This window comes from Copidosoma floridanum, unplaced genomic scaffold (assembly GCF_036245765.1).
Source record: "Copidosoma floridanum isolate Cflo_tuat_1 unplaced genomic scaffold, Cflo_Japanese_pri ptg000014l, whole genome shotgun sequence".
NCBI classification, from domain to species: domain Eukaryota; kingdom Metazoa; phylum Arthropoda; class Insecta; order Hymenoptera; family Encyrtidae; genus Copidosoma; species Copidosoma floridanum.
In genome coordinates, this window is record NW_028321891.1 from 5131913 (window position 1) to 5154465 (window position 22553).

At 36.2% G+C, this 22553-nt stretch overlaps 1 protein-coding gene across 3 annotated transcripts in view; it reads right to left on the reverse strand.

Annotated features, from left to right (window-relative positions):
* plx (PTB_TBC1D1_like and TBC domain-containing protein plx) overlaps positions 1 to 19236 on the reverse strand; it is a 37361-nt gene extending 18125 nt beyond the window's left edge. Inside the window, exons 1-3 of one of the 3 annotated variants that reach the window (XM_014355376.2) lie at positions 18713 to 19236; positions 14307 to 14894; positions 12257 to 12466 (exon numbers count right to left, since the gene is read on the reverse strand). In XM_014355376.2, the coding sequence (XP_014210862.2) occupies positions 12257 to 12466; positions 14307 to 14420 (324 nt within the window). In that variant the 5' untranslated portion in view covers positions 14421 to 14894; positions 18713 to 19236. Of the gene's footprint in view, positions 1 to 12256; positions 12467 to 14306; positions 14895 to 16382; positions 16469 to 16596; positions 16775 to 18712 lie in introns of those variants that run through there. The other 2 variants (XM_014355379.2, XM_014355377.2) reach the window with 2 other exon arrangements.
* Between the last annotated feature and the right edge of the window lie 3317 nt (positions 19237 to 22553).

A 22553-nucleotide genomic window follows, 5' to 3' on the forward strand; every position in this document is an offset into this window, starting at 1 on the left:
CACGTGCATATACATACACAAGCCTGCATCACCTGCGTGTCTTACGTAAGGGTATTATTATTATTATTATTATTATTATTATTATTATTATTATTATTATCATCGTTGTCGTGTTGTTTGTCTCTTAAAGTGGGATTTGCATACGTTTCCCAAAGGAGAAAGTTGAAAAAACTTTATTTGATTGTCGTGTCGTCGGTACATCGGTATCTTTGCCCGAAAATAAAGCTGAATGAGATGTATATATGCATCTGCACACGTAAGTCGGACTGCAAAAACTTGACTGGTATAAACTGTGATTTGCATTCGAGCTGCCAGTACAATGTTGTCAATATCTGTTTGTACGAGTGTAGTTAGCACCTTTGGGGAGAAAAAGCTCCGCGTAGTGTTTCAAACACTTTTGACTGCACGAAAATTCGAGTGGAGGAAACGTCACATCCAAGATTTTGTACAATAACAACTCACGTGGACCCGCTCACGTGGCATGGAAATATATCGCAACGAGAAGAGTGTCGTGGATTATCGAGGTAAATGAATGAATCGATCGCATTGTGGATTGTCCAATGGAGGATAGAATGTCAAAATCGATTGTCTGATACTAATGACGGAGGTATAATTATGAGTTTTTTTTTTGACGTCAGAAGAGTCCCTTAAATTTATTCCAACTGTCCCAATTATGTTGATTAATAGTCTGGTGCTAGTGTGGCGTGTTAAAGTTCCCAATAAAAAATCGGGCAGTAGAGGCAGCCTTCGACGGAGCTCGTAAAAGAAAGTCGAAGGTATTCGTGTCCACGGTAAAAGGTTTTCCCTCTCGGGTTCTCGTCATCCCTGGCCGCGAGCGGACTCTCTCGAGGCTGCTTCGACCGCCTCGTCGCGTTCTCAGCTCCCACGTAATTAATTCCATCAATTATGCAACGCCCGACGTTGCTGGTCGCGCCCCGTGCGTCAACATTTACGGTGACACTGAGCTTTTCGGATGTACGCGTATGGAGGAAACTCATTGATTTTCGCTGCGCTGCTGTCGAAACCAGCGGCGGTCTGTGTGGATTATGAAAATGTTTACGGAGCTGTTGCCGAGCGGCTTAGACGCGGACGGGGAATGTAAAAAATTTAAAAAAAAAGACGCGGTGGCCGAGCTCTATTGATTCAAGCGAGCCGACCTGTCGCGTTTGCGAATTAACTTCTCGTTGACTCGATGTTTTCATACAATACCGAGATGGAAGAATATTAGCAAATTCTAGTTTGTCTACGTGCTATTGTTTGACTTTGGCGATCATGGCCGTGGCCATAATATTGCAGTTCGCTCCGAGTAGATATACGTGTCGGTCTGCACGAGGCAAAGTGGTCTCTGGAGAGGGTCAAAAGTGTCAAGCCTCGGGAACAGAATGACAGGTTTTTTGCTCGCTTTTTTCCCTAACGATCGGTAAAATATTCACGAGAGGATTGTTCGACGGGGAAAAAAAAGACCAATTGAGCTTAATTGATTCGCTTGTGGTGCCTCTCTTGTTTATCCTGCGGTGGAATAATCTTGGCGTGTATTGGAACTGATGCGTGAAATTATCCTACGAGAAAAAAAGGAAAATTCATACGTTCACTTGGAACGGAATTACTTATGGCTCGTGTTCAACAAAAAAGCGACGGGTGATTATGGAAAGAAAAAGGAGAGAAGAAAGAAAAAAAACACAAAATGCTGTTCTTTCGCGCGAGCCGTTTTGCGTGAGCGCACTTTCTACTTTTGCATCCCAGAGAGCGGGGTTTCGGCAAAACACATAAATTTTCTAAAACGGTGTGAATTCTCGCCGGGGCGTTTAATTAAAATTTTCACCGCCAGGTAACTTTGTCCGAGTCTGGCGCTTGTGCGTGTAAAGGGGTTTTAATATAACGCCAGACCTGTTCTAGTTGCGTTGATTATAGATATCATGTGGGTGGTACGATTACGGAAGATGAGGATCTCTCATTAGAGTTACCATATTAATTTAGGTCGCCAATTACGAAGGAAAATGCGAGTTAACACACAAAAAATTTTTCCCTTTTTTAGTGGATATAAATTTTCAAAAACGTGCTTCATGCAGGCAAGAATCAGAAAAAAACATTACACGCAAAAAAAAAAAGAGTCATCGGTGGTGTTTTCATTTGTCAAATGAGTTATATGTAGTCTCGATCGAACAAAACACCGGAGCTGGAAAAAAGCTCGTAAGTCATCGTGAGATAAAACATCGTAAAAACTGGCACGAATCACCTTATCGGCAGAACAACACACCATTGACCCGAAAGCTCAGTTTCCTCCTATAAACCCACTTGATAACGTATGTACTAAGTACACCTGCAATCTTCCAAGAAACGCTAAAATCGGCCGAATAAAACGGGTCAATTATCGAACCGTGCTCGGCCAAGTGTGTCGAAATAACTCGAAATTTTTGTTTATATAAAATTCCTTCTCTCTCTCTCTCTCTCTCTCTCTTGGGGTTCTTTTGCTCACGTTTCTCTTTCCGCATACCTCGACGCAAGCTATTATGGAAGCATTAATAAACGAGATAAAGATAAAAAGGGTGAGGGGAAAAAAAGAGCTTTAATAACGGCGTGTTCTAGCGTTTTTCCCTTTTTTCCGGATTTTCTCACGTACTCCGCATCTTCGCTCTTCCTGTAGGGTCATTGATATTGTCGTCAACAATAGTAACTATCATTCGCTCGCGTAACATGCCACGACTTCCTCGATGTGGGGAGAGCGAGGGAAAAAGAGGGAATCCATCCTTACGTGCGTTTCTCGCGAGGATAAGGCACGAAACCTTGAGAAGAGGCTTGAGAGAATTCACTGCGGAAGAACTGCTACAGCTCGTGTGAAGCACTGCGTGCCTTTCCCACTCTCTCTCTCTTACTGTGGATATACCTCTTTCGCTTTTTTCATAGATATATACCGTTGGGTCGCGTGGCTTGCGTAATTGAAAGTGATTTGTTTTCTGTCATCGGTCACCTGTTGTTGTCGTTGTTGTTATTTCATAATTGTTTATGTACCTGGTATGCATTATTTACGAGCTTTGCTATAGTGTTATTTATTTAGTTTTCTTTTATCATTTCTAGAAAATTATACATTAAATATTAAATAGCACATTACACGTTTTTATGTATTTATATTGAAGAAAATTTTGGAAGATCCAATAACTCATTTATTAACATTTTTTTGGTTAAAAAATGAATTTTAGAAAATATTTTTTTTAGTTCAAAAAATTTTTTATCTAATAATAAAGAATAACTAAGTAGGTAATAATAAATAGTTTTGTAATTTTATACATTTTTTTAGAGCAAAAAATATGTTAAACTTCAAAAATAAAAGATACTTTTATAAACATGAATTTTAATTTTTGCTATTTGCATTTTTAAATAATTTGCATGAAATGAAAATCATTTATAAAATAGTAAGAAATAAAATTATTTTTATTAAGTTTTAACATTGCATTTTTTGTATTTAATGTTTCTTGTTATTTATTCAGCATCATTCTTCACTGATAACCGGCAGTTATTTTAATTGGTATAATATAAACTAAAACATTTTATGTTTTTTGTTTAATTCTTTGGTGAAGGCAAAGTTAAGAAAGACAATTTGGAGTCAAGTACGATCAAACATGTAATAAAAAAATTTTTTTTAGCTACGATAATTTCTCTGAAAGTAATTTATATATTTTATAGGTTACGAGCTGGTAGTATCGAGATTTACACATCTGTATGAATGTAAGTGAAAAAATCTTTTTGCGTTAATGGATCTTTTGAAATGGAAAATTACCTTGCTAACAGATATTTTATTATCGTGTAGAAACCAAAGCGAAAAATAATAAGTAAAAAAGCGTTTTAACGTACTAGCATTGTGCAATTGATTGCATAAATGAGAGAAAAAAATTTTTAAATGGAAACCAACTCGTTTTTACCGCCGCGCGTTGGGCTAAATAGTCAACGTGACTCTCAGCGAGCACCAGCTGATTGAAAATTCAAGCTGGTATTACATGTAAGATTCTCCACTGACAACGACGATATTATAGAGTCGGCGACGCTATTGATCAATGATTTGTACACGCTAGGTAGTGGGCAAAATATCTTTACTTCTCTGATGAGTGAAAAAACAAATTAATAATAACAACAATAACAATAATGTTTTTCAAATTTCGTAAACGTTAGTATTATTAATGCTAGATTTTATCAGCATTTTTTGTCTCTTTTTCTGTTATTTTTATGATGCTTTTTAATGTTTTAATTATTTTTTAGGCAAGTAAACGTATGGATTAAGTTATTTGAATTTCAAGTTAATATTGATGATAAAGTATTATATAATTTTTATTAAAGAAGAACAATAGCTATCAATGATAAATGAGAAGTAATTAATAGTGATTATAGTTTACATTATATTTATGACTAAAAATACAATTATACTGTATTAATTATTTTTTAAATAACTTTTTTAGAAATACCAATAGTTATTGCTATTTTTTAAAGATTTTTACTAGTTATCATGTTACATTTAAAACCTTGACACCAGAAAAAATTCGAACCGTAATATAAAAGGAAGAAAAATATCGATACACACAACAAACATTTTACTTGCAAAAAATTTTACAGTCCCCATGAGTATACCAACAGATGAGTGCAACGATCAATATGTACAAGTCAATATTTACATAAAAAAAAGAAAAGAGGTCACCTGTTTATTTAATTATTATTATCAACTTTCACTAATTTGCGGATAATAGTGAATATTTCAAAAAGTTTCCCAATCGTTAAGAGTGCGATGACGGTGTGCAGGACATTATTCTGAAGTGTATATACATGCACAATACGTGCACATTTACTCAGAGACAAGATTCATGGCCATACACACCGTCGTCCTACTTTTGTCCCAAAACTTATGTGTAAGCAGAATTCATTTTGCTCACTATACAGAAACACGCCAAGAACACGATCTACAGTTTTTTTTTCTTTCCGGTATGGAAAAATACCTTTCTTTTCCTCTCGTGCACACGTTTTGTTGTTCCTTCTTGCGTTGGAATGAAGAAAGAATTTTTCACGGCAAGTTCTAAGTTTTGAATCTTGCTACGTGTCGCAATGCCTATTGTCTTATCGAATTTTTTTCAATCACTCGCACTTGAGTGATTTCAACGTGTTGAATCTTAATTTTTAACATTTAATCCCTCTCTCCTTTGAATCCGTCTCCACGATAAAACTGCATAATCAGCATAAATAGAATAAAAAAGAATGTCTCCTAATAAATATTTATCACAACGAGTTTAAGAAGAAACACATGTATATATGTCACAACGATCCACGGAGTAAATTTCCAGTCCGTCGAATTTTCGAGCTCATGTAAATGAGCTTCAAAAAGGAAAAAAAAAAATCAAAGATGAGCCGCGAGAATGTTGAAAACAACAGGAGAAAAAAAAAAGAAAAAAATTACCGTCAGGATAAAAGCTGCGAGCTGTGCGCGCACAATACATAATATGAGCTAGTGCAAAAAAGACTCACCTCGCGATGATTTTCGCAAGGTACGGCGAGTTTCACGACTCCGGGCTCCGTGGCTGCAGGTGCTTCCTCCCTTTTTTCTCGATGGACGAGTGCTTGTTTTACCACTCGACAAGTATGTCACTGCCACTCTTGATTACCCCCAGAAAAAGCTTCTTGTATGGAAAAAACAGCAGCAACAGTATATGTGGCAAAAAGGCACTAAGAAGATACCATATCACGGCAAAAACAGTTCACGGCACGACGCACTCGGCTATGCATCGACGCGAGAGATATCGCAGGTACGCTCGTCAAATTTAAAAAGACAAGGACGACGATGCCGTGACGCTGCGATTATTCGAGAGCAAAACATTTATTTATAGATGATCATCATCATCATCGGCAACGCGCGTCTCCGGTATATAGATGTAATGTCCATCCGAGCGCGCTTTCTTCTGCAGCTATACTCCGTTAGCTCGAGCGCTCGTTTATCTCGACGATCGTGCCGAACCTGTCGGAAATCGGGCCTTTTTCACTCAAGTGCTGTGTATATATATACTAGTATATTGTAACATACGCGCCAACACTTACTTTTTTCCCCGATCCAATGAGAAACGGAACTTGTTTTGTTGTATCGGACACGCACCGGTCGGGTGTGCGAGAAAACGATCGTGATACCGATCTATACCGATCTCAGAGCTCCGCTGATTGGAAAAGCTTCCTGTATATTCACGAAAAAATGAGATATTTAACTTTCACGTCCGAGCACTTGAAATTACTAAAATCGTCCTTGAGGATCAGAAGCTACTTCCTCAAACGCGCATACCCTTACCTAAGGTCAAATTTAACTCGCACGTGATTATTTATAACTCGGCAGCCAAAAAACTACTCGTGCGATCTCGAGCGTGTCTGCGTTTACAGACTACCACTGTTACCAGAAAAGTCACCCGTACCTTTGTCACACTGTATTACGCTTTTCCAAACTCAAGGAGACTCCACGCTATCGTCCCCGCACAAACACTAGCGCACTGACAAAAACTGCTCTTCGCTCTGGTGGCCCCGAAAAAAGTGCACCGCACACAGGCACTCGAATGTAAAAAAAAAAAAAAAAAGCACAGATTCGCGCACAAATATATAGACTGGCGACTAGTGGCTCTCGGTCAAGTGTACATATATATCGCTGGCGATAGTGACCCACTGCTGCACGCTACCGATCGCTGCGCCGATCGAGCGACCGACTGACGGAGGCTCTACCGAGCGGCGCGCGTTTTAAAGGACGCGCACTTAATAATAGCGTCGTTAGAGTAGTGACAGAAAAAAAAAAAAAAAAAAAAAATTGTACACAGTACAGATATATAGGATGTACATCGTCGCCAACGAGTGCTAGAGAGGAGCATGTGGATCGTACGTGCATGGGTGATCGAGCGAACGCGGGAGACGGGACCGACAATTAGGCACGAGTACGCGTCATTGTTTGACGAGTATGCGCTTTTCCTCACTGCGTGCCCGTGTGGGTCTGTCTGTGAGTATTGGATCGAGAAATAAAAGGAGAGACCATGCCGTTTGAGTGTACACGCATTAAATGACGATCTTCCCTCTGGGTTAAGGACTGTGATAGATTTGGCCATTGTTAATTATTTGCTTTGCTCGTGGGAAGCAACTTTTGAGAATACGGGTCTGAATGGAGGCTTGATAGTTTCCAACGTAATATTTGGTTGTATTTGCGATGTTACATTTTGCTCTAAGTACCCGTGTATGGGGAAGTTGACTTAGTTTTTCACGTAACTCGATAATTTCACCACTCTATGGACTATCTTTCCTTAGAATTCAGTGGATTTTGACGACTTGTATAAAATAAGGACCATCGCGATGTCGGAAAAAAATCTTTAGTGATCTACTTCCAGATGATAAAATTCCTAGAGATTGATAGTATCGTAAAAGTGGATTGGATAAAACAAGGGCACCATATCTGATTCATTCGTCGAATAATCTTGTTTCGGAAGTTCAATGCATACGTGACGTCCACAAATTTGTTTGTACCGAATATTTATCATACCAATGACATTATTTTTAAGCTAGAGCTGGACGATTAAAGCGATGCACAGCTCTATTGAGGCAATTGTGGGAGGTGGAGGTTCATCCAATCGTATCTAATCTTCGATTGCTGACGTTATTCATTCGGCCACCGAGACTTTTTACCCACAATTTATTTCCAACAGTTTACATTCTTATCCGCGGCTTCATCGAAAACTATCGTTTCGATACGTGTACGAGCAGAGCTGTTGAAAAATGTCTATGCTCATTAGTACGACCCGTGCTTGGAAAATAATTAATCATATACTCTGTGTGTAATGTCGCGAAGACCCGTACAATCACTCATTCGCTACACTCGCATCCTGACTATCAGCAAAAAAAGCAGCCACGAGCGATACCTCAAATTACACACGCGTCCAATCATATACTCCTTTTCCTCGACTTTATACGGTATAATGTCCGTACCTATCAGTCTAAAAGAGCAACCAGCCAGCCATCATCAAGCAACCCTTCGCTCCGAAAAAGAGGTCAGCACATACACGTGCAGCACGTATCCTCAAAACACGCATACTCACTTGAAGGAAAAAGGGACAGGTTGACGCGTGTAACACGCAAGTATAAGTCTGCCACACCCATCCAGGTTTTGTGTGGCTTATCAAATAATTTGATGACGTGCACGCTGAAGGAGGGGAAGCGCCGTTGTGGTTTATACCACTTGTACAGGCGAGTCATCAGGGAATATGAATCCTAGGACTGGGCTTGAGGGCAAACGAGGGACGTAGTTATGGTGGGCCAAGTTAGTTTTAAGACTTTGAGTTTACCGAGTAACCAAGTTTTTTTTTTTTTTTCCATCATTGTGAAATTATCGGAAATCGATTTATACAGGTTTTCCAACTCTGCGAAAAAGGAGCTAAAGGAAATCAAGGAGTGTGCCTAGTGAATTAGGCTGCCCTGAAAAAGTTTGATAATGGCTTGAGACGCCGATTTTTTTCTCTCCATTTTTCGAGATTAAATGTCGCTTGCATTTTTCTTTTTTCGTCTGGGTCGTGATTGGTCGTGATTCTTTCACAGCTTAGTGATTGGAATTTTTTTAAGCTAATGTCAAAAGCATCGTATTTAATGTAATCACTGTAGTCATTACTCCTTGTGGGACTGGACCAATTAATTTGTCATGTTCAAACTTTTTTAGCTGAAAACAATTTTTTAAGGAATCACTTTTGGTAAATTTTTCATGCGAAAGTACATCAACTGATCAAAGTACATCAACGTTACTGGTCGATCTCACTTCATAAAAAAATTTATCAGCTAAACTAGGCACACACAGTGTGTATCAAAAAAGTCCATGGAGTATCGATCGAAGTTAAAAAAAACCTCACGAAATAAATGTACAACTAAAAAGTTTCGAGTCAAATAATCAGTGGTGTCTATGTACGTCATAGTGTTTCTCGGTAATGCACTTTCTTTACTACTCAACTTAAATTTACACAAAGTTTGTTTATTTTCTGTAATAGTAAGGTTGATCATACCTATAGATAGTAATGAGTGGCGAAGGTAAATAGTACTAAAATATACAAATGTTCTTAGCAATTGTATTGAGCGTTTGAAAGTGAAACTTGCGTCAGCAGTATAGATTGTTGCTCGAGAAATGCAGAAAAGTATACCAATGAATCAGTTATCGAAATAAATTAATCAGTTTTTTAGGGTTTTCTATCATTTTTTAACAGATAAGTGACTTTTATAGAAGTACGCCAAAATCTACATAAATTAATTTTAAAAAATTTTTACTGCAGGAATAATTTTATGTTTATATAAAATTATGTGAAATTATTATTGTTGCAATTTATGATCAAAAGATATTGTTTGGAGAAAACGTCCATCGGCGTGTGTATGTGTGTTGTAATCAATTATATTTTATGATTCTCCAAAATTTTTTTGTTTATTTAGAATTTAAAATTTGCTTACACCTCCTTACATCTATTTAAAGATAAAAAAAAATATAAACTCCATGCTACATAATGTTTTTTTTTTTTTTTTTTGATTTTACAAAAATGTTTTGTAAAAAACATTATTTTCTTACAGGTGTCATAAACAGATGATACAAAAAAAACCTTATCTAAAATAAATAAGAAATAATTTACTCTACATCCATAAAAATACTAATCATCATTACAAGAATTTGATGTCACGTAATACTGAAAGGCCTTATTCATTTTGCCACTTGACCACATTCATAAAGTATTTGTCTCTTATGTACAACATTTTTCTATGTATATCAAAGTATTACATTTAAATATTTAAATATACAACTAATAGTATTACTGTCTTGATTTTCTATTCATAAAGTTGTAAAAAATAAATAATTTACGTAACTGTAATAGTTATTTTATAACCAGTTTTGTAAGATTAAGATAATTTTGTGACTATAAATATAAATTTTTTTTTTTTAAATTATTCACGTTGTTTCAATTGACACCCAAATAAATATCCCAAAACGCATCTAATTACGCGTCATAATCTTCAAAAATCACAAATAATCAAACCACATTGTTACATATTTTTTAAATCACAAAATATACCCAAATTCTTTTTTATTCTTCTGTAAAATTTTAGATCCAGCCCAAATTTTTTTTATTCAAAATGTGTCAAGCGATACGTACATTTTCTAGCAGGAGCGTTAACTACGTGTGGTTTGGGAAACCGGTGAGCGAAGAAGAGAGCATCATCATCAGTGCCCTATAGCGGTTTCACGCGCTCCCGGTGTGCGCTTCACGTGTTTCTATTTTCGCGATTCTTTGCTTATACACACGAGAATCATAAATATACGATCTACAGGGCCGTGGCTGAGAAGAAAAGCCGGGCCAACCCACCGCACGCAATGTTACTCGGGTTCCTATCACTCGAGAGGCTCGTGAAAGCCCCCTTTTTTGTCTACGTATCCGAGTGGTATACAAAAAATTTAATTATCAATACAGGACTGAAAGTTGAGCTTGACCATATTTGTTTTTATAATTTCACAACCAAACACTTGCCATCACAGAATTCCGATAAATTATGCTCTTGTAATGGTTATCACTACAGGTACGTTGAGAATTTTTTAAACAATAAAAGGAGTGCAATACTGCAGAATTAGAATTAGTTGGGACTTAAAATTAGGTCAACGACGATTTAAGCAATGTTCTTATTGAAAGTTAATTGCTAAAATTTTTTGTCTATTTTTAACATCTGATTTACTATACATGCCTTAGACGGTGCTAGTTTGGAAGTAATATCAGTTTAAATCTTCACAATTAACGCATAAGCATCAATAATGTGAGATGTATTCATTAAATAACAGTGACTGATTTTTTCTTTGTGTTAAAATGGGTTACAGAACTATATGCAAGGCAACATGACTAATCAGCTCGATGCCAAAGAGTCTACCTACTCCCGGCTCAGAAATATCTCGGGTTGCATGTGTCAAACGAAACGGGCTTCGTCTACGTGTGAGAGCGTACTAAAAATAATTGAAAAGAAATAGTAAAATTGTGTGTCAAAGTCTAATATTTTCATTGACCAAGAGAACAAGAGAATTTAATCACAAAGTAAAATTATTGTCTGATACACATTTGTTAATACAATATAAATTACTATCACCTTATAACTTGAAAAAACAATTTTTAAAAACAACAACTATAAAATACAAGTTTTTAAAATTTGTGTATTTTATTATATTTTATTACGTTATATTTTTGAATAATTAAAATAGTAAATATTAGTATAAAAAAGTAATGAGATCGATGTAAGAGATGCATTATTCTATATGTGTAGAATCTTTATTCATACCCCACAGTACTTAATTTACAATCAGATATTGTCAAATCTTTAAATAACCTGAATAATTGAAATTTAAAAAATGTTTTTATTGCATTACAAATTTTTTTACTTGTATATTACAAGAGAATTCACGCAAAAATTGTACAAAAATAACCATGACATATTGTAAGCAATTAATTATAGAATAAATAAAAATATAAGTAATAATTAAAAAGACTTTAGTGTATAAAATAGAGTCATACTTTTACTTGTTGAACATTTAAGAACAAAATTTTCACGATAACCCAATGCGAGATCATACAAGGAGAAAAAAAGGTATGTGAAGTTCAAAATTAAAAAAAAAAAATTAAAAAAAGTTAAGAAGAAAATAGATTTTATTATTCGTATCGTCAAAATTGTTTGATCATGTGCTTTATAACAAATTGTATTTCAACAGATAAACTACCCCCTACTTGGTGTTACGTAAATGTCTCAAGTATTAAATTAAAAAATAATTAATTTCTATTATTCATTTAAAAATAAATGTTACTTGTTGCAAAGAGCCACAATAATCAAGCGGAAAATTGGAATCATCCCTAATATATTTTGATAAAAATTTTAGCTTTCGTATACCCACTTCATTAGCATAAAAATGATCCAAAAACGGGATTTCGGCTCAAAAACCCCTCCTAGCTCGTACTTGAGTCACCTCGTTTATTTTTCACGATTAAACCCTTTCGATGTAAACATTTAGCTCCCCTCGCAAGAGAGACACTTCTGCCTAAATAAGGGGCTTCCGCGCACCATCTCCAGCCTAAACTCATCTCTTGAAAAACACAAAAGGGTAAAATGGCAGGGGGTAGATACTGCATCGTTACCTCCCCATCAGAGACGCTATATCTACGGAAGCGCAAGGGAGGCGAGAGAAAAAAAAAGGAAAAAGACAGCTCACCGCCTCGGCATCCTTAGCCCTGAACAGATGATAATAGTAGAGGCCCTCATCCCCTTTGATCATGTAGAGGAAGGTGCCGTTGTTACGGTCCTGAGATGCGGGTGGCGCCAACTGAGGCTTGAGGGTGCTACGCAGAGGGTGCTTGAACAGCGGCTGGTCCTTGTTAGCTCCGTACGCCGTTACGTAGTTCGACGCCACCAGCAAATTTACCTGCGAACACAATACATCCAATAAGACTGTTGCTTTCCCGTAAATTATACATGTAAAGTTTTTATTTTTCGATCGAGATTGCGTTTGCCAGTCGCGAAAAAGAGTCCTTTGTTAATTTTTAGATGATTTAATTCGCATAACGTCAAACGTGTAGTCTTCAATTCATTGAGCGCACAAAAGAAAAATCTATAGTGTAGAAAAAGACTGTATCCAACAGCAGGACTCTGATGGAAATTTCCACGTCGGACACCGTACAACAAACGTACACATTATATATACTATTTATCAGCAAGTTTACATTCAAGTGGTATTGCCATAGAAATCCCAGCACAGGAGCGTTTTTGCGTGCCAAAGGAAAAAAAAGCGAAAACTCGTGCAGCTGCAAAGAGGCAATTACCCAGGGGCTGAAGAGCTCAATCAGTCAAGGCCGGAAAATCCGGCCTCCAGCGACCCATTTCGCGATGTGTGGCGCCCAGAGAGAAAGGGAGGCTCCCCCCTATGTTTATACATGCAGGTATACAAATATAAACGAGCCTTCGTGTCGCGATATCTCCGCCAACCAGCTAGTTGGTCATATATTATAGAGTTATGGCAGTATAAAAAAAAAGAGGCAGCGCGTATTTGGACACCCTTTGCGCACGCGATGGAGGCGCTTTTTCGGTCGGGATGGAGAAAAAGCTCACTCTCTCTCTCTCTTGTGTAGAGTACTGTGCGAGTTTCTCCCCTTCTGCTTTTTTTTTATATACCTACACTCGCTAGGAACAGTATGTAGGTACGTGATGGAAGAGTCATTTTTTTTTTTTTTTTTCCTTCGCAATGGACCGGATTGTTTGGCAAACGGAAAGATTTAGAGCCGGCGATTCGCGAAAACTTCAGGATAAGCTGCAGAGGCGGCGCATTTATTTGCTCTGCTGTTGTTTCCCCTTTCCCGTTCGGTTGATCTACTTTATTCCTCAATTTTTGTGATGCTAATGTAAAAAGTTGAAACGAGACGGTGCACTTGGCGATTTATGAGCTACTGTTCGAAAAGCATTTTTCATCTATGGATACTCTTTTTCAGCTGTATTACCATTACTTTGTGAAAAAAAAAAAAAAGAAAAGGAAAAACTTGTCAATAAAGAGTACCGTTCCTTCGATCGTACCACGAAAGCGCCATAAAATCTATTGAGACCACGGCCAAAAGCAATTCCGTAAAAACCCGCGTCCTCGCTGGTGTCGGGAATCAACGTAATGCCAGACACGAAAAATAAATATTAACTTTTCCGAGATGTAGTGAAAAAAAAAAAAAAAAAAAAAAAAGTCGATAAATATGCTTCCCGGGGACGCCCACGCAAATGTGTACAGGTCGCGCACAGTGTACCTATATGTACAGTAGCGTATTGCCCTGGCACCTTTGACGGTACGAGCTTTCTTCCTCCGGCAGCCTTTCACGTGGCATTCGCACGAAAGCTCCGCCCTCTTATCGCTGCCTTCGAGCTCTTTGCGTGAGAGCATAAAGCCCGATTCACGATTAAAATGAAAATTATTGCGTGCGTTGGCTCAGCTGATCAATCATACACGTGGAATATCATTGTCATCTACCGACTCTATGAAAACCATTTTGTGTGGTTTGAAATTTCTTTTTTTTTTTTTTTTTTTTCCAAATAAACGTCACCATTGAGGGCTACTGTGTTTTTCATCAAGACAGGGCACTTTAATTTCGTACATTAGATGGGAGACGATTAGCTTAAGGTCAAATTTTTATAACCCAACATAGTTTAAATACTATATTTTCTTGTGAAAGAAATGAATATTTGCTCAAGATTAATGGAATGAAAAGAAAAAAAAAGCTCAAACTGACCGTCTGCGGTGTGTTCTTCTTCCTGATCTCGCTGATGATCCACGGCATCATGGGTCCCGCGCAACGGCGGTCCATCGCCGTGAAGCCGCAGTACTCGACAGGCATGTGCTTCATTTCCGTGGCACCTCACGAAAACGTCACCCACGTCTTTTGGAACGAAATGCCTATATCCTCGGTGGCACTTCAGAGCATCGGGTCGCGATACGCGCGTGACGTGTGTATATACCTCTTGAAATTCAAGCCACGAGCCGGTGGAGCGCGTTACCTTTTTCCTGTATGGAAGGCGCGCGAAAAAGAAGTTGATGGGCGAGGGCAGCCCCTCGTACGGCACTCGTGCGCCTCACATCTTGGCGCGCCTCTGCGTCACTGCACGGCACTTTTGCGCTTCAAATGGAAGGCAACGTCGACAACCCCTTGGTGGCCTCTCGTTGTGGCCCCTCCGGCTGGTGCGTGTCCGTGTATTATATAAATCCGTCCCTGCGGTCAGCCCTCGAGGCTTCGGGTGCAAAGAGAGAGTGGAGTCGTTGTTCTATATCAACGTGCAACTACACGTTTACTTTTGCCGCTGCGCTTTTTTGCTCTTTCCCTCTGCAAAAGAAAAAGAAGAGGGAAAAAAAAAAAAAAAACATGAAAGAGTGGAAAATCGTTATGTGCACCGCAAAGTCGTGGGAGGAAAGGGGATTGTGTAATACAGTAGCGCGTCACGAGAGAGAGAGAGAGAGAGAGTCGTTTTCCTGCTGCTTGTACATCGTATACGTATGTATTATGTATGCGCGCGTGATTCGTATTTTTCTAGCATTTACAGTGCCGTTGTTTATGCTTCTTTTTTTTTTTTCTTAGTGTTTTTTTACAATGTGTTTGTGTAGTTTTATGAGCTTATACCCGAGTAGAGTATTTTTAGTTCCTTTAGAATTGACTTCGCACTTTGGACACTAATTGTTGAAGCTATGAAGTCGAGTATTACTTTCGGTCGCGATGAGAATGAATGTGAAATTTTTTTTTTTCCCCTGAGATGTTTAAAAATGTACATTACGTGTAAAAAAGTGATCTGGACGAGAAGACGAGTCCAATTGTACGTTTTTTACGTTTTCTAACTTTATTTCCAACCGGTAGAAGTATTGAGTATTTTTGCACAGTATGTATTATTATGTCACTCACGTGTGAATTTATTCAATGCCAGACACGTATGAGAATGCATTTACAAAAGCGCTTTCTTTCTGCCAAAACATTTTTTTTACCTGTACAGTCCACTCGAAAATATTATATTTTCCCTTTCAAGTAGCACTTTGCATGAATCATACATGCAAATGGAATATAAATTATTTGTGTGTGTATTAATAACACAACAATCGATGATTCGTACATTTCGATAGTTCAGCAATACAAGGAAGAGTATTTTTATGTGAGCTTTTGAATTGGAAGAGTCGAAAAAGCACTAATATTTGATAATCTAAGAGTGAAAAAAAAATAGTTGATTTTTACATTGCTGCTTATTTTTAGTTAAACAAAACACTCAGTCTTGAATTTTCTCCACGATTTAATCCAAATCAACGATTTAAATAATCACACGATATGAGAGCAGAGGCATCCAATTATTTTGCGGTTTCAGGTTGAAAAAAAAAAATTAAATTAAATTTAAAAAAAAAAGCACAATCAAAAAGCAATTAAGCCATGACAAGAAGAGGGAAAAAAAAAAGAATTCGGTCGAAAACACTGGCACGCCACACTGGAGCATGTAATATAATTGAATGAAAATGTCGTGTATTCGGTCGAGTGACAGCACAAAGACTTGTAATTTTCTACGCAGTGTCAACCCGTGCGCATATTTGTGCATCGAAAAGATGAGCTAAGAGGAAAGGACAGTTCTCTGCTCGCAACACTTTTCAAAACACTAGTGTTTGCGATTGCAAAACTACAAAGAAAAAGACGAAGGTAAGCCGTTTCGTGTACCAGAGAGATGCAATGTACGAGCCGTCGTCGCCGTCGTTGTTATCGTGCAGCTCTTCGACCTCGACACGAGATTACACTGAACAATAAAGAAAACAATTATGATAAGAGCAATGACGCTGTACATACCTTACTCTACGATACATTTGAAGTATAAGAACAGCAACCGAACGGATCGCTCCCTCAAACTAACTTCAAACATGTGTGACACTCAACGTTATCTCTTGGAGATAAGGAAAAAAATTAAAAAAAATTTCGTCACAAAAATATATCTACCTATTACCGAATAGTTGTCAATCAACGGAATAGTGCCGATAACTCAAAGTAACACTGTTAAACTCACTGCGAAAAGGCGTTGGTCTGTCACTTCGAACGTAACGTTGCTCACGTTGGACCGAACGCAAAAACGTGACAACGATGGAAAAAAAAAGAAAAAAAAAAAAAAAAACTAGATCATGCAGCCTTTCATCAATGAAACAACCCCGAAGAGTCGAAAAAGCTGACGATGCGGTGTTCAGGCTTGCACAGCGGCAGCCTCCCTCCGCCACTGTAGCACACCGTGTCTTTGTTCACGGAGGGTGTCGGAAAAGGGAAGCTTGCAACTTGGATTCTCCCGCACTCGCTCGTGCAGCGTCTTTGCCCCGCCACCACCCCCCCGCTCTCGTGCTCTGCCACCCTCGCTATGTGATTCCAAAACGATGAAAACGACGAGAGAGGGAGATTAATTTTGAAAAAAACGTGAAGAAACAAATGAAAAAAAAAAAAAAGAGAGGTGTGGGCGACGCACCTGATTTCTCCTCCCCCGTGCTTGGGACAACAGCCAAGCCCCGGTTGGACGGAGAGGGTTTCCCTTGGAACGCGACGCGCCGAAGACAACTAATAGGTATACGAGATGCAGAAGCAGATGGAGTCATGTTGTCTGGCCGGACCTGCTGCAGGCGCAGAGATAATAGATACACACGCGCTTTCTCGCTCGCTCGCTCTCGCCTCCCTCGAAATGTCAATACTCGTATACCGAGGCGCGCTACCTCGCCTCCTTCACTTCGCACTTGGCTAATGTATGTGAGGGTATGTATATACATACCGCTCATGCGCTCTATCGTTGGCTGCTCTCTCTCTATGTGGAATATATATAAGTACTTGTGTACTGTGGAAGACGCGTATTGTGTGTGTATACGTACACGCTTTGCGAAGCGTTTTTCGAGCGATCGAGTGGAAGACCCTCTTTTTTTGCGGTTTTCGCTGGAGATATAGGGATATAGGGTTTCGTCGTCTGTTGCGCTTGTATAGGGATGGCGAAGGTTTCGGAAGGGGCTGGATGTACTTGGGTTCTTATTCATCGCTTTACACTGGCAGGTTAGGTTTTCGGTGGGTTTTATTGATCGGTTCTTCGCTACTTCTACTCGTGTGCACTGCTACGGTAGTGTGTGGCGAGCGATTGCGGGTTTTGGTAATGAGTTCAATGAAATTCTTTGACTGAGCCGACCTGCATTCGATGCACGAGACGAGAATAATACTGCGAGGGTTGAATCCTCTGATTGATGATCGGTATGATTTCGACGATGATCGGTATACACTCGGTGGAAATAAAAAAATTCGCTCAAGCATGGTAGAAATCTACAGTTGATGAAAAAATGTGTTTTTTAATAAAGATATGCATACAGTACCGATTTTATAATAGCATAATTGCTACAATGATTTCACGATATGTATAGGAAGGTCGTTATCTGTATCTGTACAGTGTTGAAACTATCAATGTTACTTGACAGTAAATGACAAATTACTAGTATCTCAATTTTTCTTTGAGAAAAATTTATTACTAATAGTAGTTCAAACAATTTTTTAGAACTACAGTTTTAACATGTAGGTCCTAAATTGATAAATTGTGTCAATAAAAAAGCTTTACTTATTTCTTAAGGAAATTCATATCTGAATTATTTTTCTGAAAATTAATATTTATAACCTACTTAACAATCTTGAACGGGTTTACAATTCTAAAATTCTACTGTTCAGCATTGGTTTGTTTCAATTTCAGTAGGTGTTTAAAGAAGTTTTGTTTATTCAACAGAAGAATAAATTATTCTAGTGGATGATGTCAACATGACTGTGATGTAATACTCGTTGCGCATGTATATGTAGTTATGAGTCGTATACAACCGATATAACAATTGTAATTATTATCGTATTAACGTATAAAGTTCAGCAGAAGATTTTTTTGAACGGATGTTTTGTTATACGATCGTTAAAAAACTTAGTATAAAATGTGAAACTTGTGCTTCTTCAAAAGAAAACTCAACGATTTCAGAAATCATAAGCCAAACATCAAAATTTTCGAACCATCATTCAGAGCTCCTGTCTTTGTTATTATTATTATTAGGCAGTACTTGGGTAAGGTTAGGCTGTGTTAAGTTTCTTTAAAAATCTCAACGGGTTATCTGTCATTTTTTTAAACTACTCACCTGCTAGGCATAATAAATCTTGAGCTAGGTACGCGTACTCTGCATAAGACGTTCTTAAGAGTCAGCTCGTAAAAATAAGTAATTTTCAGATATATATTACTTTGTTTTAACAATTTTTTTTGAAGTAAATATCCAGGTTATGCTTCATGTATTCGTATCTCTATTGAACATAACACTTAAACCACATCATATTGCACACAAATATTTTAATTGTTAGCAACTGATATTTTATACACTTCTTGTATTCCAAACTCTTATTTCACCGTTATGAGGGAGGTAAATTATACTTTTTATATCTGGTTAAGACTATAATGAATGACGTAGTTGTCAGCACCTGAACAACTGTTTCTAACATAGTCCAGGACAAGGCGTTCTGAACGAGAGTAAAAAACGATATATTCCAGTAGGGGAATCCACACGCGAACAGAATATTGATACTTAAGATTAGTACTATGTGTTGATACGTGTGTAAGAAAAAGAGAAAGGAACAAAGAATTTTGACAATAAGAACATAAGATTTATAGAGACTGATTTTTATCAACTGAGTTTCCATGGGAGACTGGAGAATAAACTTAATCTACGTGTATCACAAATGTTGAACCAGTAGTGAGATCTGTCAGTGGAGTAAAGAAGCTAGTAAAAATCGGTTCGGCGGGAAATTTAATTGAACATTTTACTCTTTGGGCTAAAATTAGAATTTAATATTATGACTATATTATTATGAGTGTCTTTTACATGACGTTTTTTATTTTTAGTTCCAGAAAAAATGCTTTAAAAAAATTTACATACAAACTTCTAATTCTAATACTAAAATAATTAAAATAAATTGATAATACATGTCATTTTCTAGGTATACAAAAAAGAGATAAAAATTCTTTCTTTTAATAGTTGATATTATGTTATCCACTAATAAAGCCAAATTACAAGGTTTCAAAAAATTTAATTAAATATCATGCGTCTTGTGAATTTATAGATGGATTTATAATCATAACATTAGAAAGAATCACCAAGACCTTTTGGGAGTATTTTCACTTTTGGTGTTGCATTGTAAGATAGCTTTAGGGTTCCATCTTTGTTAAATACGTTATCCGGACAGTATTTTCTGGTACATATACTTCCATCTCCTCCTTCAAAGCACCAGCAAGTATTGCAATAATATCTAAATTTCTCATTTGGTATACACTTTACGTCAACTTCACTTGCTAAAATGATTAAAGTATTTAAAATTTTGTTTTAAATCGACTAAAGAATTATATATATATCACTCTTCAAAACTTCCTAAAAATATGTTTTATAAGTCAGTGCCTTGGTAAAAAAAATTCTCCAATAAATAAAGTTGCTGAAGTAAAACTGCATCAAAATTTTTTTTATTTATTTATCCACAAAGTTCTCTTTAACTTACGTCAAAGCTGTATGAAATGGGTATGTTGGACTGACTTACGTTAAATCTTCTAAATACTGATCGAAAATTTCCACAGACAAATGCAAGAAATAATTGTTTTTTTATCAGCTGTTGTATAGTACATCAGATGTCAATACTAATATATCGATCGAATTGTATTGTAGGAAAGTACAAGAAAATAGACACCTTTTCTATCAGAATTCTTGTACAAGATGAATATTTCTAACGAATTCTCGTTCATGCTTTCTTATATAAACTAAAATTTAGTGGAGATGAGATTAATTATAAATTTTAACGAATTAGTTGTGCACGTGGTAATAGCTTAAAATTATAGTTTTAAAATTGTAAAAAAAATTTTTTGATTATTTTTTACTATGTATTTATTTTTCAAGTAACACTAACAATTTAAGAAATTTTGTATTTCATTTTTAAAAGAAGTTAAACTAACTATTATTGGTAAATAAATTATATTTCTTGTAAAATATATTTCTTTAGAGTAAGTTTTAATATATTTTCAATCACTTTGCTAACATACATTTCAAAGTTTCCTTCATATTAATATTACAATGAACGAGGAAGCAATGAATCTGCTTTAACATTTTTTAAAATTGATTATTAAGTTAAGTATTTTGATTTCAATTTTAAAAAGACTAGTGTTTCGACTTTGAGATATATGGACACTTCATTTTTTACTTCATTGATCAATATTGATTCAAAAATCTTTTCATTTTTTAATAACAATGGACACAGTATCTTTTAAATATTTATTAATACTTGTTTTCACCAAGGCATCGAAATTAAAATGACTGTACTTATAAAAAATATTTTACTTTATATTTTAAACCATAATTAACTTTAAATCAGATAAAAAAATGTTATAACATATAAACTTACCAAAAGCACTGATTATTGCAATCATCAATAGACCAAAGAAATTTAAAAACTGCATTTTTTCAAATTATTAGCACACAAAAATACGGGTATGTATTTTTGATCTTCTAGAGCCGAGTAGTTTGATCAAATAAACTTGACACATTGAACTTGTAACGTAACTAACACTCCTCAAGCTCTAGAAGAAACGGGGACACACAAAGACTCACGGATAAAGTAGTAATGTGTTTGTACATGTACATTAATATGGTTACACATACGTACATATCATCTACCGTAATTTGACTGAGCCTCGTAGTATGGAATAAGAAAGTTTATTGAAAAATTGTTTTCAACTCACAATAGTCACTTGATACTCTAATTTTAATGTATTATTTCCGTTTGTAAATCAAGATGCAGCAAGCCAATTTAAAATTTTTACGTCGTAAATTCAACTTAAAGTAATATTTTATAATTACTTTGTAATAAAAATCATTATTTTTTTTAAAAACGATGATTAAAAAAATATGAACACTTATTATCAATGTAAATTAATATCAACTTTATTTTGCTGTATTCATGCATGAAATAATTTTTTTAAATTTATTTCAGAGATTTGCCATAGTATCAACATGTTTAAAAACTAAATATTTTTTGACTGCATAGAATATTATACTATAGTAAAGTTATAGTCAACATTTAATGAAATCTTGATTTTGATCTTATTATTAAAATAGTAGGAAATGGTTTAAATAATGTCAATCTTTTTTGTGAATAGTATCACTGTATTTTTTGTAAGCTACAACTTTTTTACTGCTTTATTAAAATTGTACTTTAAAATTCTACTTGCACGTAAGTTTTATAAATTTATTTCTTAGAGCATTTTTTAACAGTACAAACGGCTTTTGTTCCACTTGCATCACAAGTGCAGCTGTTGCATTTTTTTTTGTAAACCTTATGAGGTGTACAACTGAATTCAACTGGAAAAAAACAAGCATTTATATTTTTTGAACTGGATTTATGTTAATTATAAATAATTTTACTCACTGGCTTCCGAATGCGGGTCATGAGGATCTACTTCACATGATCTAATAACACAGCTAGCACTTTCTCCTAATTTACTACAGATGCAAGAACTGTATCTGTTTTCATAATGCCTTCCAGGTTCGCAAAATAGTTCTGAACCTTTATCAGAATGCACATCGTGCGCATCATGTTCGTATCCTAAATGATAATCCAATTCTTCTGAGTCTTCCCAAGAGCCATCGTATCCGTTAGGACAGTCTAGAGCGGTGCAAAATTTGCCATTTTTATTTTTGCTACAGACGCAAACATTGCATCCTTTTTTATATAATTTTGAACTAAGGCAATGCTGAGCTGAAAATATAAATCAACATAATCAAAATAAAATATGTATTTTACTTAATGCTAAAGATGTTTCAAGAAATGTAAAATTAATTATAATTTATGATTTTTTTTGAAAAATATGTATTTACTGTAAATCATTTTAATAATTCAAACAATTTTTTAAAAGATCTAAATATTCGTCAAACTTTAAGTTATTAGGTG